Here is a 17,942-nt window from a genome sequence, read left to right on the forward strand (position 1 = left end):
AAAAGAAAGATCTACAGTCCAAGGAGGATGTACAGATATCTTCCTTTACCTTAACAGATCAGGATCCCAGGTCCTTTCTGCTTTGGGATTATTGTCAGTTTTGGTCTTAAAACACTGGATGTTGCAAAGCTGTGTGTGTGATGATTTTCTGGTCAGCTTCTGTCACTTCTGCTTTGCTACAAAACTGAAACAAAAACTGTTAAAGTACAGGTGCAGTAGTAGAAATGGAAAGTAATCAAAGTAACCTGCCTTGCCAGCATTTCCCTTTCCACTACAAACAGCTGCTACTGTTTCCTTGACGCTGTACCCTGTCTTTCCAAAACAGGCTGGACTGTGGTAATGAAGATACTGTGGAAGGATACAGTGAAGAAACAATCGGTAGAAATGGAGAGACCAAACCTCCCAGCACTCGAGGTAGCAGTAGCAGTAAGGGTGGCAGCAGCAGTGAGCTCTCCACCCCAGAAAAACCCCAGAACCAGAGATTCAGCAGTCGCTGGGAGTCATCTGTGTTGCTGGAGCCCTCGACTACTGTCCCACTGACTGTAGGTTCACTCCCCAGCTCCAAGAGCTTCCTTGGAATGAAGGCACGAGAATTATTTCGCAACAAGAGTGAGAGCCAGTGTGATGAGGAGGGTATAACCATCAACAGGCTTTCTGATGCTCTGAAGACTGAACTATGTAAAGACCCAAGCATGGAGACAAAGACCCCTCCAAGCCCTGATAACCTTAGCCTCTCGCCTAAGATCCAGGGAAGCAGTGTTGGACAGCTTCATATCATGGACTACAATGAAACTCATCATGACCACAGTTAAAAAGGAAGATAGTCAATCAGTGTTATTTTCATATTCTTGGCATAGAACAGGAGGCGTGAATGCAAGTTTAACTAAAAGCTTTTATGTTTCTTTGGTCTGAGCAGCTAGCTCATGCAGCGGAATAGGATTGATGTCCAGGAACAGAAGAAGAATGCTGAATGAAGGCAAAGTGGATTTTTGGGTCTGGAATTGAAAAGCCCAGCCTAGCTCTTGCTTCTTTCTCAAATTCAGTCCTTAGCAGCGTGTACTAATTCGAAGGGACAACTGGTAGCATTTGCAAGTATTTTTCTTTTCTCCCTGTCCCCAGTTGAGTGGCTGCGTTTATGAACTTGAGTGCAATATGAGGCCAAATTAACATTTGTGAGTCTCCTATGAATGCTTTGTATTTCCTTGCAAGCTTCCAATTCAGAGCAGTTAATTGTGCTTCCTGTCTGGGTGACTTTGGTTGCTTTCATCCTGGAAAGAAGCAGCACTAGAATTTCTAGTGCATTCATCTAAGGGGTCTCTGTTTTGCCTGTCCACTGTCCCACATCCCTCAGAGCCCTTCATTAAGTTGGACTCTGAATACCTAAATGTTTAAAGAACAGTGTACCTCTGCACAATGATTTATTCACCCTAATTCATGATCATTGTTTATATTGTCCTTAACATTTCCTGGAAAGTTATATTGGAACAGACACTTGAGAAGGACTTGGAGCTTGTAATGCAGAAGAGACCATATACACTGAAGACTCGTTAAAACACTAGCTTCTGATCTCTTTGGTATTTTAAGTGTTTGCCTGACAGACTGGTATTGACCTCGGACTGGGTCATATGGGAAAGCAGTTGAGGTGGAAGAAGAGGGAAGGGAAAGCTTCACACCGGTTGTGAGAGTGTGCAGAGTGTGTATGTAGAACTGCAAGCTTAGAGAGATTGGCAGAAGAGCATTTGGTTCTCTAATCAGGGAAATACTTGTGCTGCCTGACCCTCCTTTATAGTTCTAGTCTCTGTTCCTAGTTTGAGCAGGACCCCACTGTGTTCTTGAGTCCAAGAGATCAGCTTAATTCTTCCTGGGAATACTTTCTCAGGCTTGACTTACAGAATACAATTTCCTTTGAGTGCTCCTCTGCTCAGACTGCTGCGCATTTTTCAGCTCAGCTGTGTTAATTTGGGTCTTGGGTATCTCCTCTTCACCCTCATCCTGTTTCCTCGGAAGATGTGTGTGAGGAGGAAGCCTGCTCAAACTGAGAATCAGAATCCTGCCGTGAATCTTTTCTTTATTAATCATGTTTTAAGCCAATGGTGAGCCTTCTGTGAAGGAGGAGTGTGAAATCAGGGCTTGTCAGTGGTCAGACTCAGTCTCCTTCATGACAGAACAGAGTCTGCTGTTAGGAAGGCAGTGTGCTCGTTTTAAATGTTAGACATGTCAGGGTCCAGGCATGGTTAGATATATCAGGCTTCACAGTTACCCTGCATCACATGTGGCCTCTTAAACATTTTGTGGGTGGCAGCTGCTCTTTAAGAATTATCTCACATATAAATCAAGTCCAAGTACACTTGCACTTGTAGTTCAAATCCCTTCTTAACCCAAATAGGAACAAGACTCTGTCAGAGCGGCTGGCAACATGCTAACTAGTGTCTTACAGTATTTTTCCTCCCACTTCCACTTTTTCCAGAACACCTAGGGTCTAAATACATTTCTGCCTGTCAAAATTATTCTCAGTGTCCTTTCGGTTGGTCAGTCCTAGCGCTGAAAGTACAGGTGAACTTCACTGATTTTGTCAAAGCTTGAATCTGCATGGAATAGAAAATAGAGAGTTGGTTGTAAGTGACAGACTGGTTTTGTCGACATGTCTATAGGCTTTCTAAGACTTAGCGGTAGCAAACGTGGTAGCGTGTGTTTCGGTCAGATTTGGAGGTTTCCTGCCCCTTGCCTCACCAGGTGGCAGCCCCAGGAGTGAACGGTTGGCACGTGACCCTCGAGGGGCTCACAGCCACTGGGTGCCCTTGTGTTGGAGGAGCTCACCCACCCACCCATCCTGCTTTGCCCAGCCCAGAAGAGTATTTTGTGTATATCCCATGTTCTGAGGAGAGACGGTTGCCCTGGCGGTAATGCAAGCTCAGTGATAAGGTGGCTTTTGTCTTCTTTTTTTAAAAGGATTTTAGCACTGGGATAGTAATGGAAACCACTTTAGGTTTGTTTATGGACCACAAAGATTATGGAGGAACAAATTTTGCCATTTTTTTCTTTTGTAAGTCTACAAATCATGGATCTGCTGTATGTAGTTAACTTGCAGTTTGTTTGAAGGGGTCCCATCAGTGAAGTGGAAACAGATTTGGTTTTTTTTAACTGACTGCTTTTAGTTAAATCTAAAATTGCTGTCTTTGTCAAGTTAATCTGTTCCCTGCCTCGCTCTTTGTAAGCATGTTAAACAATCCACATTAAATGCCATAAATATGAAATACGAGGAAATGGTACAATCGTAAGCTAAAGAGAACTTAAACCAAAAGGAGGTTTTGCTGTCCTCATTAGAATGTTCTAAAATGTCAAGGCAGTTGCTTGTGTTTAACTGTGAACAAATAAAATGTATTGTTTTGCACTACTCTCTGTTACATTCCCTGCAAGCTGACTCCTTTGGGGCTGAGCTACACCAAGACAAAAGATGCAGAAAAGCTCAGTATTGAAACATCTTCCATGGTCTGCAAATTACAGAGCCAGGTAAGTGGTTCTGCACCTTTTTGCATGGGTTTCGTTGTTAGGATCTGATTTTTCTGAATGGAGCCAAAGCCTTTTTTCTTCTGTGAGAAACAAACGGTGAGGACGTGCTGGTATAATCCACAGATTACCTGCAAACAACAGTACTGCAGATCTGTGTATTGACTTTCTGCATGGCATTGTTGTGTAATCTAGAGACCACACAGCAATTAGACAAATTAATAGCTGAAAATGCCAAAGACTTGTTTGCAAAGCTTGGGACACTGTCAGAAACTGGCAGGCTCATCCTGTGCCTGATGACATCCTTTCCTGTACCTTTCTCAAGAGTTGCTGTGCATGCAGGAGGACAGTTTGTCTATCCAAAGGAGGACTTGGGGGCTTTTTCACTAGCAGAGTAATGTTCTCGTGTGTTGTTTCTTTTTTCTCACTGATTTTTGTTTCCTGAAATACTTGAAAAGTCACTCAAATCAATTTAGACATTGAGATGAACCTCAGCAGTGAAGGACTGAATGTAATTCTTAAAATCTGAACAATACGTGGAAGAGGATGATGTGGGGTTCATAATATGGCTGAGTGAAGGTGTTTATGGAGAAGCTTTTATAAAATGTACTGTAAATACTGTCTTGTGGTTAACTTGGGCCCAGCTGCACTGAGGTGAGTTTTACAGCGTGGCATAAGTGAAATGAAAACAAAGCAGAAAATGACTTGGACTTGTTTTTACCTTACTTGAAATCCATTTTGCATATCCCCTAACGAGCTTAGCGTTGAAAAGCTGTACGTGCCAGTGTAAAAAAAGTAATTAGACATATATTACCCACACAAGTACATCCTCCAGGGTACAGAAGGGAAAAATGAAGTGCCTTCCTAAGTAGTATGTTTGGTAGTTTACAAGCGAGCTAATAAACATTCAGTAGGCATTTGGGGAAAGAGTTTCATCTCCTGAATTCAAAATACCTTTACTGATTGATCTTGATTTATTGGAACTACTCAACTGCTGGGACAGTGGTGTGGATTTTAAAAGTTAAGTGATTACAAAGTAATTTAGTACGAGAGCAGAAGCCGAGTTATTATTCCACACGCAGGGAAAGTAAAGCAGAGTCAGCGTTCACACACACTTTACTTGTCAGTAGCTTTGACTGACGGTCTTCACGATTTCGGTGTGTGGGAGCTTTCCTTGGCTAAACGTTTTTGCTCGTGAGTCCGTCTCGCAGCCGAGAGCACCCTCATGGCCCTTCAGCGCCTTTGCGTGAGGGTCGGTCACCCCGCGGCCCCGCTGCCGCCATTCCCGCCGCGGTTGCCGGGCGCGGCCGGTAGAGGTCGCCCGCAGCCCGCCATTTTGCCGCCTCCCGCTGCCCTCAGGCCGGCCCTCACACGCCTCGGCCCTCGCCGCCCTCGTCCGCTCCCTCGGGAGCCTACCCGCACCCCTGACACTGTACCCCGACCTCTCGGCCGGTGGGACGCTGGAATCGGGTGTTTAATGTAACAAGTGTTTTGACCCGATGACAAGTTGGCAAAAGCCTGGTTCGTCCCTCGGTGAACACAGGGAACACAGGGGTAACCTAAAGCCCACAGATTCCAAGAGTGTGTTGAAATCATCTGCTGCCAGCCCGAACCTCTATTCTAGTCCGAGTGAAAAAGCATTTATTTCCTGGCCTACCTGGCAGATCCCTGTGTCAGTCAGTCTGAGCCCTGCCCGGGTTCTGAGTGTGTATCTGGCAATTTTATGCTCACAGAGGCTAAAGCAAAAACTTTATTGCACTTCTGTGTTTGGCATTTACATCCTGTTTATGTAAATTCTTCAAACAGCTTGATTTGTAATAGAGAAAAACAATTCTTGCTGTAGCTTTTTGTCTTTTGAAGTGTCCATCCACTCTGGAAGAGGAGAGCTTGTATGGAAATTAAGTAATTTGTCTGGATGGTTTTGAGAGCCCTAACTTTGCAGTCTTCCAACAGATTCTGGTCATGTCATTACCAAATGCCAGACTGCAAGTTTTATGCACTCATTTTTTCTGCTGTGTCTTAAAATTTTGGCTGGGTACTGATTGAAAGGATAGAACTAGACTAGAAATTATTGCTAAGATTTAGGAACTGTTTCTTGTTTGTGTCACAACCTTAGTCAAGTATGAATGGACAGCTGCATTGGTATTTTGAACAGAAGGTTTGGGAGGGTAGACAGGGTTTGACAGGACTGTCCTGACCAGTGAGTTGTGCTGAGCTATACTGTGAGCTCAAAGTGAGCTACAAACTGGGTGATAATTTTGGTCTCACTACAGCCTGCTTGTTCAGATTTAAACTATATGACAGGGTGAGGAAGGTTGGAAACAAGACTTGGGAATGGTGTGCCTTGTGTCCTCAGCACTTGTCATCTGTTAGTCCATGTAGCATGTACTTCTGAAAAACTTTCCAAGACAGCAACTGTCATTGAACACTTGTCTTTGCAGCATGAAACACAATAGGGCAGCTGTGGGCAACTTTGATTTCTCTGCCTGAAGCTGCCTGTGCAACAGGGCTCTGGAGTAAAGCTTGGAAGGGTAACAGTCACATTCTGATAGCTGTGGCCCCAGTAGTGTCTGGGAGACTCGGTGTGACCTCAGTGAGTTTCATTACCATTTTGAGTTCACCAAGGTTCAGTTCAGCTGGATCGTGATGTCTCCTAAAAATAGGCTTCTACTCCAGTGAGGGCAGACGTATTGCATTGCAGAACAAGTGGATAGGGAAGCAGAGAAAGTGCAAAAGGAGGTGGCATATGAGGAATACAAATGTTCTTAAAAATATGTCCTGATTCATCTGAGCTATCATTCCTTCCTGTGCTCCCTCCTCTGTATTAATTCCCCCTTCTTTCTTTTTTTTGGTTACTTGTTGCCAAAATCTGGTCATCTTAAGGCAAAAGCTTTCTCACTATATGAGCAAACGGAGCCAGGTATGCAAGGGGAAATTGTTTATTCAAGAATGTCTTCTTGTGAGAAGCAAAGGACAGGAGCTAATTTGCCTGCGGAAGGGGAAAAGAGCAGTCAGATACAGGGAAGACACCACGTTAGTGAGGTCATAAGCACCATTAACTATAAACTTAAATAAAAGCCCCATCAAAAATGTGTTTTGGCTCCAGAGAAGGGGGAGAGCCTGGCACTCCTCTGGCTCTCCCTAAGCAGGCTGGAAAGAAAGCTGTTTTCAGTGCTGTTATAAAATCTCTGTGCTGGAATTGCAAAATGCTGTTACAAAGCAGCATGAGACTGTTTTAAATGCCTGGGAGTTTTAATGAACTAAGCCTCACAACATCCTTGAAAGCTAGGCAAGCCAGATTTGTCATAAAGGGGAAAGCACAGACATTTTAACTTGCAGTTAGAAAAGGAATAATCTGAAAATGGCACAGCTTTCTTTCTCTCTCTGCTCTCACCATGTTCCTATGAATTATGTCAACTAGAAACTACTTTGTTAGCTTTGCAAAGTTCAGAGGAGGACAGGAATGTTCTATCCAAGTTCGGATATCATCAATACACCAAACTAAGTGCAAATAGAAGTTTGTTCTCCTTTCCATCTCTAACTCTGACAGCAAAAGAGTCAAACAGGTGTGAGGGGAAGATGTTCTGAGTGGTGTATACCAGCAAGAAGGATGCCACAGAGCACAGCTGATGCAGCTAAAGCATGCTGACCTTTCTGTAGCCAGTGGCATGTAAGGGAGATGTTGTTAGTGTCCTGCAGACTTTGATTCTTTCATCCAAATAACTAGACAATTTCAGTGGAGATGAGGGAAATTCAGGGATAAGTCCAAATCTCAAACACATGTCTGAATCCATAATGAGAGGCCTTTGCTGCTCTGTGTCATGTCCTTCAGACATGCAGGTTCTTTACGCCTCTGGCTTTAGTGAGTGGGTGGTGTTCCTCAGAAGTTGGAGAAAGTGTAAAATCCCATTTAAAGTAGCTTGCTTGAGATTTGTATCTGAGTGATTAGAAGCTGATTACTCCTGACTGTTCCCTGCTCTCACTGCAGTGCTTGTCAAGGGAACCACAGCCTCTTCTATTGAGATGACTGTAAGGACAGTGGGAACATCAGCAAGGCTGAGAGTATGTATCTGTTCAAAGGTGGTTTACAGGGCTAACTCTTCAGAAAGTGTACTTGAATAGGAACGATCTCTAGTATTCATTTCACTGTCTTTCATCTGATTAAAGGTGGTGAGCAGAAGATGTAAGAACTTTGATCCTTTAAAAGGCATGTCTCCCCGGTGGCTTCCAGGGACCTTTACATTTCCCCCTGTGATTTTCTGTGCCATTGAGGTGCTTCTTCCAGACACGCTTACTCCCCTGCACTGGTACGTTATCTTTGTTCCTAATTGAGGTCTGAGGTTCAAGTTGCACAGAAGATGGGATGTGGAAAATGGGTGTGTTAGCTGGTGTATCCTGGGGTGCCCTCTTCTCAGAGACAGCACTTCCACCACTCACATTATATAGCACTTGCTGTGGCAGCTTCTCAGTGTGGGCTACCCATTCCTTCATGCAGTCTAGAACGATAGGGATGAGGCTCACCACACCTCCATAATGATTCTTTGCTTCATCACAGCTCAGGTGATTCACAGTATCATGGGGATATCTGAGGGAAAGAAGGAAACAACTGGCAGAGTTGTTCCAGCAAAGGAAACCAGAAGCACCCACACAGTTACCCTGAAACCCTCTGGGCAGAGCAGAAATGCATAGCCATCCATTTCCCCAAACCAAAAAAGACAGTCCCCCAGCATTGACACTCATCTCAGAAAAGACACCTACCTAGCTCGGATGCTGCTCAGATCATTGCTGTGGCTAAGGAGCAGCTTACATCTCTCCAAAATGCTATTGGTTATGTTGTCACTAGAATAGATGGTTTCCAGCTTGTGGCAGAGCTTGCTTAGATCATTGCAGATGTTTAGGAACATGTTGAGGATACGCCAGTCTGTGGAATTGTTACAGTAATGGTCCATGTAGGACTGTACCTGTATGTGGGAAAAGATAGTCATGCATGTTAAATTACGCTGAACTTAACACTGTGAAGTTGCTCAGGTTAGTGGTGAGAAGCTGCTTTCTCTTGTGATTCTGCAGGTGTGAGCCACTATGGAAACTGCAGTACCATGATGGGCAGTAAGATTTCTAGAGCATGCCTGAACAGTTTGCTTGTCATTCTTAATGACTGAAGGCAGCTGGGGTAACAGATCTGCTCATCAGCACACCAGTGAGCTTTCCTCCCTCTTTGACGAAAGTGGAGGAATACTATGGTGAAAAACACAGCTCTGCTGCATCTACCAGAAAACAGGTTCAGTGTGTGCAGGATTTTCTGTCTGCCCAGACTCAGAGTAGAACACCCTCTGCTACTGCCCCAGCTGCCAGGGCAGTGCAGGGCAGTGACCAAACTGGGACCGCTTTGGAGTGATGTGCTTGCATCATTCATTCTTTTGTGGTTCTTTATTTGGCACCACTAAATGTGACTGCAAACCAAACCCATTTAACCTAAATTGTCCTTACTAAACTCTTATAGTAATGGCATTCCCTATTTGCCTAGAGCTTTTTTGTTACTCAGAGAGAAGGGCAATGCGTGATGAAACGTTATGCCAAGAGATTAGGTATCTTCTGTGAAGAATTTATAAGCACTTCAGACGTGAGTGGTCAGAATAGAAAATACTGAGTGGCTGGTTGGCAGTCATAGCTGGACTCTAACACCTTCACTGCTTTCTGTAAGATTTCAAGACAACGAAGTAGCTCTTCCAACACTGATACAGTAGCTGCATACAGAAAAGCCATGCTATGTGCTTGGGCAAATTCTCAGCAGGTTTGTAAGAAAAATAAAAAATAGCCCCTATGGGTCCACTTCCACTACAGATTCTCTTTCTACACTGTTCACTGAGTGTTGTGTCCATGTGAGTGGCAGGATTTTTTATTGCTGCTGTGAGCAGAAATAGTCCTAAAGAGAATAGTATTTTAGCTTGGATGTTCACCGATGGGATAACAGGACTTATTTTTCTCCCCATCAACACAGAGAGTTAATGCACCTGTGTAACTAGGATGGGGACCAAGACTACAGGAACCACGGTGTGCAAGGGCTGCCCAGCTCTGCCTTAGCAAACTGCTGAAGAGCAGCTGAGCTGCAGCCAGAGGAGTTCATGGACAGACCCAACACTCAGCCAATGTCCCCACCACAGCCAGGCTCTGTGGCACAGGGAATCTCTGGCTGAAGTGATGATTGAGGAGCTTGTCTCACAAAACTACTTGAGATTTGACTTTATACCTTCCTGCATGTAGAAGTCTTTAAGAAGCTGTTCCTGTTTCCTGACTCTGGTGTGCTCTTTGACCTTTCCGCCTTACTATGCTGTCCTGTTTTCTCTGAGAAATGTCTTCATTCAACACTAAAAATGCCACCACAGACAACTTTTAAGGGTTAGAAATGCAGCCACTTTCAAGTGCAATATGTTTTTTTCTGTGGTGCCTATGTTTACATGCAAAGAAAGCTGGCAGTCAAGTCAGCTCTAGAGTCTCAGCTTGCTCAGCACCACTGAAATAGTGTCACTTTTACAACCAGCATAATGTTGTACAAAATCCCAGTGCCTATTTCTGGGAAAAAAAAAAGTGGCTCAGGATAATGTCTGTCACGATCTTCTTCAGTGTAGTGAGCAAAGCTCCCTTCTATAAGAGAAAGGCAGCCCTTAGAAAAGACAGCTTGCTCACTTCTGTGTCCTAAGTCTAATAACAGCTTGGCTTTCACTCCAGCTTTGGCATGCATCTGGGTTTTGTGCTTGATTCTGCAGTCTCAAATCCACAATTCTAATTTCACTTAGATTTTTCTTCCCCCTCTGTCTGCAGGTGGTCTAAGTTCTTTGCACTACTTAAAACATCCCATGTTATAAAAATTCCAAGACAATTCACTTACTAGTCTAGCAAACCCCTCTCCCACTTGGGACTTTCAGCCCTCACTCAATCCATCATCCTACCTCTGTAACACAGCCATTATTTTTAATAAGCACTATAGAAAGATACAGCAACACCAATACCAGGGGGAAGAGGCAAGCATGCTGGTTACTACAAGTTAAGGATTACAGATTCCATGTGTGGCTGGGGAAGGAGGGTTGGTTTGATTGTTTTCTTGTACTCTCCATTTCTGGCTTTGCCTCAGCAGTGAAATGATGGTGTTAAACTAAATCATAAAGTGATGCTCAGCAATAAAACTCCTTCTGTGTAAATGGAAGGACCTAACACAGATATTTCTCTGCCCTACTTAATCTTTTGCCACGAGTTTGCAGAGTTGTACACAGATGGAGAGTTTTTGTACATCTTCCCTTAGTAAAAACATTTTTTCTTCCCTGAATTAGACCTGAGTGTGCAACAGCAATGTGGTGGTCCCTGTGCTCGCTGGCAGAGAGCTTTGTGCTGAAAGCTTTGTACCTGACTGATGCTGGCCACAGGTCTGATTGTGTCGTACGCATTCTCTCGGGTGTGTTGCAGTGCTCTGATGAATGTAAACTGCTGCTGCAGGAAGAGCTTGTAGTTCTGCTCTATGTGTCTCAGAGCCTCCTTTACCTCATCCATGTTTTCACCCTCCTGGATTTTGGGAGAGAAGGAAAGCTACTCTGTAGAAAGGGTGCAGCTCTGTAAATGTAATTCTGTCTTTCACCTCAGCTGGAATGGTGGGGGTTAGTGGAAAAAAACTTTACAAAAAAAAAAGAGAAGGAAAAAAGGGAAGATATACTGCGTCAAAGCTCTGCAGTCCCAGAGCCCCAAGCAGTAAGTCAATGAGGTAGTAATGATGCTGCAAAAAGAGGTAGAGAACCCCGAGGGGGCCACTGACAATCAGCTGCCATAAACCCTAGTGGGTCTATTGTAAACATAATGTGGCAATGCATCACACACACCGCCGTGAAAGGACCGAAGGGACACGCCGCTTCTCTTACCCGGTGTAAAACTAGTGCCCAAGTGGCTTAAAGACTCTAACATTAACCGAAGCCAGCTCGGCGGGCCGTATATCGTGCCGGAGCCGGGGCGGCCCGGAGCCGTAGTTAACCCCCATCCCTGCTCGCCCGAGCGGGGCTGCCGAGGGGACGAATTTCCCCTGCGCTGCCCTCTCCTGCAGCCACCCCCGTCCCTGCCCGCAGGACACCCACCAGCCCTGTCCGGCTGCCCGGGGATGGCGGAGCGTCGCCTGTTGACGCCCGGCAGCTCCGCGAGCCCCGCGGCTCCTAGCGGGCGGCGCAGCGCGGGTGCGGACAGGGGCCCGGCGGGGAGCGGCCGCCACCTCCCGCCGCAACGCCGTCTCCGTGGCAACCGCGCCGCCGTCTCCGTGGCAACCGCGCCGCCGTCACACACCACCTCCCCGGGGGCGGGGCGCGTCGCCGGTCGGTGTCGTCCCGTGAGTGGGGCGGGCCCGTCACGCGTCGCGCGGTGATGACGCCCCATAGCAACGCGGCGGCGGGCCTGGTTGCTAGGGGCGGCCATGGACGCCCCCGCCCGACCGTGGCCGCTGCCGCTGGGCACTTACGCGGAGGAGCGGGAGGTCTTCCGTCTCTTTCAGGTGAACGGGCGGCGGTGGCACCCGGGGTACCTCGAGGACTCTCCCCACATCCCCTCCGGAGCGCGGGGGTGGCCAGGCGAGAGCGTGAGGTGCAACTGCGAGCGCCAGCCTGGCCCCGGGAAATGCCCGGTTTCCCCTCGCCCTCAGCCGGGGCTCGAGCCCGGCCTGGGCAGCCGCGAGAAGGCTCGTCCGAGGGGGCAGCGCTGCGGCCGGCTCTCCCGTGTGGGGGAAGGTCCACTGGCACCGAGCTCTCTTCGTACTTTAATAGCAGCCTGGCAACTGCTGAGGCGCAGACATGTAATATTTTGCGGAAGAAGGTAGCAGCCTGTGAAAAAAAGGTGTTGAGGCCGGGAAAGGAAAGGCAGGTTGGGCAGAAGGAGGAGAAGGAGGAGGCTGTGGCAAATTAAGTGCGGGAAAACCCGAGATGAAGAGTTTACCCGTCCTGGGTGAGGGGCCGGTGAGGTAACTCGCGCGTTGCCGCTCCTTTATCATCATTATCCGGTTAAAATTGTTTCTTCTGCCACCGGTGTGGCATTTCCATGGAGATGTGTGTCAAAAATTAAAAGGTACACTTCTGACATCGCTGTGATATCAGTAAACAGCAAGATTAGTTTCCCTGCCTTAAAGAAAGGTCTGTTCTGTAAGTTTGGAAGAAGCGCTTTTATCGAACAGGTGGAGGTTTGTGCGAGGAACTAAATATTCTGGTGCTGTTCTGATATGAGAACTTAAGAGAGACTCCCTTGTGTACCACTGCTCACAGAGCTCTGCCTGTTATAAGGCCTTTTTATGTTTTCAAATCTCACTGGAAAACACACAAATGCTTATTTTGGTGGGGGTTTTTTTTGCTCCTTTTTTTTTTCCCATGAAACTCTTGGCCATTTAGTATGACCAACGTGGCATAATGTTTGTGGGGTGTTTATGGAAATACCGTGTTTTGCATGTCATGAGTTGGTGACTGCAGCTGCAGGACCTCACGTTACATAAAATGCTTCTGAGATTTACTTACAGACTTGTTTTCATTTCAAGCCTCAATTCCAACAACATAATAGTGCAAACAAACACAGCTTGAAATTACTGTCCTAAATGGAAACATTTACAAACCTACAAATGTGAAACCTAAAACATGAGACCCAGAATGTGAACCTCCCCCAGAGATTAACAGAACTGCTCTTGTGAGATTCAGCTGAGCATAGCAGAACAGAATAAAACAGAAATGCTGGTAGGGCTTGGGCATGAAACAGGGAAAGTATCAGCCACTGTCAGCCTGAACAATTTTGAATCACAGTAAGACCAGATTTTCCTGTGATTTTTTTTAAAAGCTGGTGATAATCATCGTGCCAAATCCACACTTCTTAGTTTAAATAAATGTTATTACTGGAAAGTAATAAATTTTAAATGCATTTCCCATAAAGAGAAACATTTTGTACTGTGTGCAATGTGCTAACCAGACATTGAAGCAGCAGAACTTGCATGTGAAACAGTTTATAAACAAAATTAGATGTTTTAATTATTCTAATGGAAAAGATGAAGTAGCAAAGGAAAATAGGCCACTCTAATAAAAGACAATCAATTGGTTAGATATAAAATTTTATGGAATATACAGACTTTATGGAATTTACTTGTAAATATTAAAGTGTTCTGACTGATTTTGAGAAAAAGATATTTTATTCCAGTGCCAGCATTTCAGTTGGTAATTTAAGAACATTAGTTGCTGTTTGATGTTTAGCTTTAGTGATGGAATTCCTGGCTGTGCTGAAACGCCTTGCAAGAAAATCTGTGCCACCAGGTTTTAATTTCTCTGCCTGTAAAGCCACACTGAGATCAGACAGAAGATCCTCACTGCTATGGATGAGAACTGAGGCAAGGCTCTGTATAATGTCAAACATTTAATATGAAAATGGGCTTCCAAATAGCCATTCAAGGAAAAGGCTCCCTCCTCCACACATCTTTTCTACATAGGGAGAAGACTAGTACAGTTACAAAAGTAGGAAGTACTACTTCTTTTGTGGCTTTGGTTGGATGTTTGATTTGTGTTTTCTGCAGGTCTTGTCTGCTCTGCAGCCCTCTAAGCTAGTCAGAAACTTGTGGGAATGTGTTTGAGAAGGAGGTTTAACTTTCCCTGTGGAGATACTAATTTAAGTTGACTCTGGTTTTGAAACTCTTTGTATGGTTATGTTAATGCTGACTCAACTATTATCAACACCAGACAGCTCAGGCCAAACCTTTCTAGTATTTGTATGTATTATAAATAAGCCAAAGCTAATGAGTTTGTGGGTTGTTTTTTCTAGTGCCAGTTTCTCACCATGCCTTTCTTCAGGTTTTCAGCATGTAAAGAGATTTCATAGTCTCAGTTTTGTCTGTGAAAGAGGCCTGAAGAAAATCAATAAGCATTTATGAGCTCTTTAAGATCCTCATTGTAATATTGCTGTAAGAATGCAGTATATCATGACTGCATAGCTCGATTGCTCTCAATTTTTCCTCTGTCTTTGTCCTATTTATTTTTAGAACATGCTTGAAGAACTATTAATTCATAAGCCAGATGATCCCATTCAGTTTATGATAGACCATTTAAAGCAAAACAACGATGATGGTAAGTGAAAATTTAGACACCATAAGTAGTTCAATTCCTTATTTGTAAACAGCTGTTTCAAAGCTGCACCTCAGTTGGCAGATGATGGATAAAACTTTTCAGACTGTGTCTTGGGGGGAGTGGGAGGGAGAAAAAGGTGAATGTTTTGGAATAGTTGTAGGTAAGATGCTTTTAATTTCTTTTTTTAGTGGGTAATCTAATAAAAAATGCACTTTAACAGTTATAACAATGAAACCCTCTAAGGGAATAACAAAGAGTTCTGGTGTATCAATTATTAATGTGTTCTGTGCCCCATCTGATATTTCCTGTTGTCTTTAAGCTTGCTAATTACTCCTTTTGTCAGGTGTAAGTTTGGTTTCCTATTCTACCTGGGCTGGCAGATTCTCTGGTTTTTGATTAGTTAGTTACTAGCTGCTGTTAATGAGTTCCACTGCGCAGTGGCATCTCAGATGAAGGAACAGTGAGCATGCCTACTTATGTGTATAACAAAACCTAGTAAATTGAATAGGAAGTCTGTATTCTGCAGAATAAAAGCTTGTAGACTCAATCAAATTATTTGATTTACAAACTGTTCACCCTTAGGCAGATTATATTTGGATATGCACAACTGAACTATAATTTTTGTTCTGCATGAGCTGTCAGGGATAGCTGGTGTCATGTTGCTTTGATGTTTCTTTAAAACCATAGTAAACCATTATGAAAGTTCTGCTGCAGCATCAATGAAATCATTATCAGTAGAGATGCTGTGAGCTCTTCGTGGTGGTGATCAGGTGGATGTTGATTGAAGTGCTGCTAAATATTCTCACCCCCCTCCCCAAAATAAAATCCTGCAAATTGTGTCCAGCCTTTTTTTATGCAGGCAGCTTGAGTAATCAATCTCTTTTATAGACCCATGGAAAATACACAGAAGAGTTTCGTAGGTTTTGATGAAACACTGATAAAATTGCTTCAGGTTGAGTTAAGGTTTTGTCCTTAAGCCCCACAGTATTATTTGAGCAGAATTAGGCAGGTTTCCATTTCATGACTTCAGTACTTAGAGGCTAAAGATAGCACTAGAGCAGTTGTTTGTCAAAGGAAAAACACTGTCTGCTTTTGGTCTGGGAAAAAAAACCCCAACCTATTAATAAAGGGAAGGAACTCCAATTAAAAGCAAAGCCTAAATGTTGTTTTAAGAATAAATTATATGGAAAATAATGTATCAGAAATCTGTAGCAGAGTTGATTTTACTTTTTGATCATGGCGGAAGGTGCTGACTATTTAGAAGAAAAAAAAAACCTTGTTAGAGCCATCAGTAAAGTGATGAATTTTCATGATCTTGCCTTGCTAGACAGTTTTAGCCCTAGAGAAAATTTCAAACAGAGATGTGTGGAAAAGAAGCATCACATCTATCCCAGGTGTGAAGTTAGAAAACCTCTTTAATTAATAATAGGATCTAAAGTACTCTTAAAAATATAAACAAGTCTAATCATGATTATAGCCTGCAACTGTCTTGAAAATCTCTAGGTCAAGTGAGTGGCTAACTGATTGTGCTTAAGGCTCTGTACAATTGTTCCTTCTAAAAACCTTAAAGATCCATATGAAGACTGATAATTCTTTCATCAACAAAGATGCTGATTTTCTACATTGTATCTTGGTTTATGCTAATGTAAAAAGCTTTCAGGATCAGAGTGGTGTTTCTGGGAGTTCTTCCTTTCCAGTCAACCTCTGCAGAAATGTAAAGAAGTTCTGCAGGAATGTTGGTCGTGCTTTTACTGTTTAACAAAGGATTTCTCTTACAAGTTAAGCAAATTTTGTAGCATTAATGTTAATCATAGAATCTTTTGGACTTAAATGGAACTCAGCGAGTCCAACTGCTCTTTTGTGTTCTTCCAGGATTAATTTTGTTACCACTAAAATCATTATTGAATGTTCAAACTTACTTTACTTGGAAGAGTAAATTCTGTAACATCTCATCAAGACTAAATGTGGAATGGGATATGATTTGTTGCTGAAGAAAAAGGCATTTTCTGTATTTTCCTGACTTCATTTAGCTGCTGCTTCAGCCCTCTAGTATTAAATACTATTTGCTGACTGGAGGGGGTTAAACATTACATACAGAGCTGTCCTGGTTGTGCCCTTGTGTCATATGTTTAGGGAGAATGCTTTAGAGGAGTCTTACAAGTGTGCAAATGAGTAAATCAGTGAATTACACTGCCCCATCTGCTGCCAGCCACTAAGCAGAGAGAAAACCAGATTTAGTACAAAGTGAGCATTTACAGTAGCCCTGGGCAATATTAAAGCATGATATGGTGTATATAATGGTATGTTTCGTTTTTTATCAAACGTTTGTCCAAGAAAGCTGTGTATTAAAGCTTCAATACCTAAGGGTTTTCTTGTGAATTTTAAATCATGCTCCTAGTTAAACCTCAAAAGGATCTGTGGATGGAAAGGTTTTTTGATTTTCTTTGAAGTGGTTTGAAGAAGTTGATTAGTCTTGGCACCCGAGCACTCTTTTATGACGCTGTTTATAAATAATTCCTAAGTGCCGGGCTGGAGTTTCAAGGTGTTAGATTAAAAAAAAAACCCTAGGATTTAATCACATTACATTTGAAAGAAATTAGGTGATAAAAACAGCTGATGTATCCTTTTAAAGTATTTTTCTACATTGTGTACTAGTTCTGTTGCACTTGCAAGAACCAATAAGGGGGGAGTTTTTCTTAAACCTTCCAAGTCAGATAACTTTGTAAAGATGAATCTGTAATTTGGGTTTCGTGTATGTTTAAAAATTGCACCTGCCCAATAACTGTTAAATGCATAGAAGGCCTGATAAAAATACATTCCACGTCCTTCCCTGCCTGCTGCCATCAGACACAGTTTCTCCCTTAGTTATCAAGAGCTGAAGAGGTTTTTGGGTGAGTAGATCCTTGCTCTGTTTTGACCTGTGCTACTCCTAGTAAGTACTCATCAGTCCCTTCTGTATATAACCTATTTTGCTTTGGGTTTTTTTTCGCCCAAGGTATAGAGGAAAAAACATCAGATGTTAGCATAAAATGACAGCTCAAGGGATTGCAGCCCAAGGTGTGTTCATGAAAAAAGTACCAAATACTTTCCTAAGAGTTACTCCATTTTCCCTTGTTTGTCTTGCCTCTAAATCATTCCAAATGAAGTTTATTGTGACTTTTGTGTTGCCTGTATGCATTAGATTAAGGATTCCTCAGAACTGGGATGAATTTTTCCCACCTTGCCCCCTTGGGGAAAGGAAAAGGATGTGCAATATAGAAAAAAAAGATACAGTGATGAAGAAAATTACTTTTAGTAATGAGTAGAAAAAATGAAGGTAGCTGT

The 17,942-nt window shown here is 43.5% G+C and overlaps 3 protein-coding genes across 12 annotated transcripts in view; 2 read left to right on the forward strand and 1 right to left on the reverse strand.

Moving 5' to 3' along the window:
* TSC1 (TSC complex subunit 1) overlaps nt 1–3,394 on the forward strand; it is a 28,227-nt gene extending 24,833 nt beyond the window's left edge. For all 6 annotated transcript variants that reach the window (XM_062011678.1, XM_062011680.1, XM_062011676.1 and 3 more), the window contains one exon: nt 326–3,394. In XM_062011678.1, coding sequence (XP_061867662.1) covers nt 326–812 — 487 coding nt within the window. In that variant the 3' untranslated portion in view covers nt 813–3,394. The remainder of the gene's footprint in view (nt 1–325) is intronic.
* A 52-nt stretch (nt 3,395–3,446) lies between these two features.
* Nucleotides 3,447–17,942, forward strand: part of AK8 (adenylate kinase 8) — a 77,608-nt gene continuing 63,112 nt past the window's right edge. For 3 of the 4 annotated variants that reach the window (XM_062011689.1, XM_062011688.1, XM_062011691.1), the window contains exons 1-2: nt 11,942–12,028; nt 14,534–14,618. In XM_062011689.1, the coding sequence (XP_061867673.1) occupies nt 11,951–12,028; nt 14,534–14,618 (163 nt within the window). In that variant the 5' untranslated portion in view covers nt 11,942–11,950. Of the gene's footprint in view, nt 3,511–11,941; nt 12,029–14,533; nt 14,619–17,942 lie in introns of those variants that run through there. The other variant, XM_062011690.1, reaches the window with a different exon arrangement.
* On the reverse strand, nt 6,437–11,049 carry SPACA9 (sperm acrosome associated 9). 2 transcript variants are annotated; one of them, XM_062011780.1, is made up of 4 exons: nt 10,906–11,049; nt 8,266–8,468; nt 7,945–8,092; nt 6,437–6,496 (listed from the first exon to the last, which is right to left on the reverse strand). In XM_062011780.1, the coding sequence occupies exons 1-4, from the start codon at nt 11,047–11,049 to the stop codon at nt 6,488–6,490; spliced, it is 504 nt and encodes a 167-aa protein (XP_061867764.1). In that variant the 3' UTR covers nt 6,437–6,487. The 2 variants fall into 2 exon arrangements, with proteins under 2 accessions (XP_061867764.1, XP_010197880.2); XM_010199578.2 differs by lacking the exon at nt 6,437–6,496 and having other exon boundaries at nt 7,672–8,092.

The sequence above is a fragment of the Colius striatus genome, chromosome 19 (genome assembly GCF_028858725.1).
Source record: "Colius striatus isolate bColStr4 chromosome 19, bColStr4.1.hap1, whole genome shotgun sequence".
Classification (NCBI taxonomy): domain Eukaryota; kingdom Metazoa; phylum Chordata; class Aves; order Coliiformes; family Coliidae; genus Colius; species Colius striatus.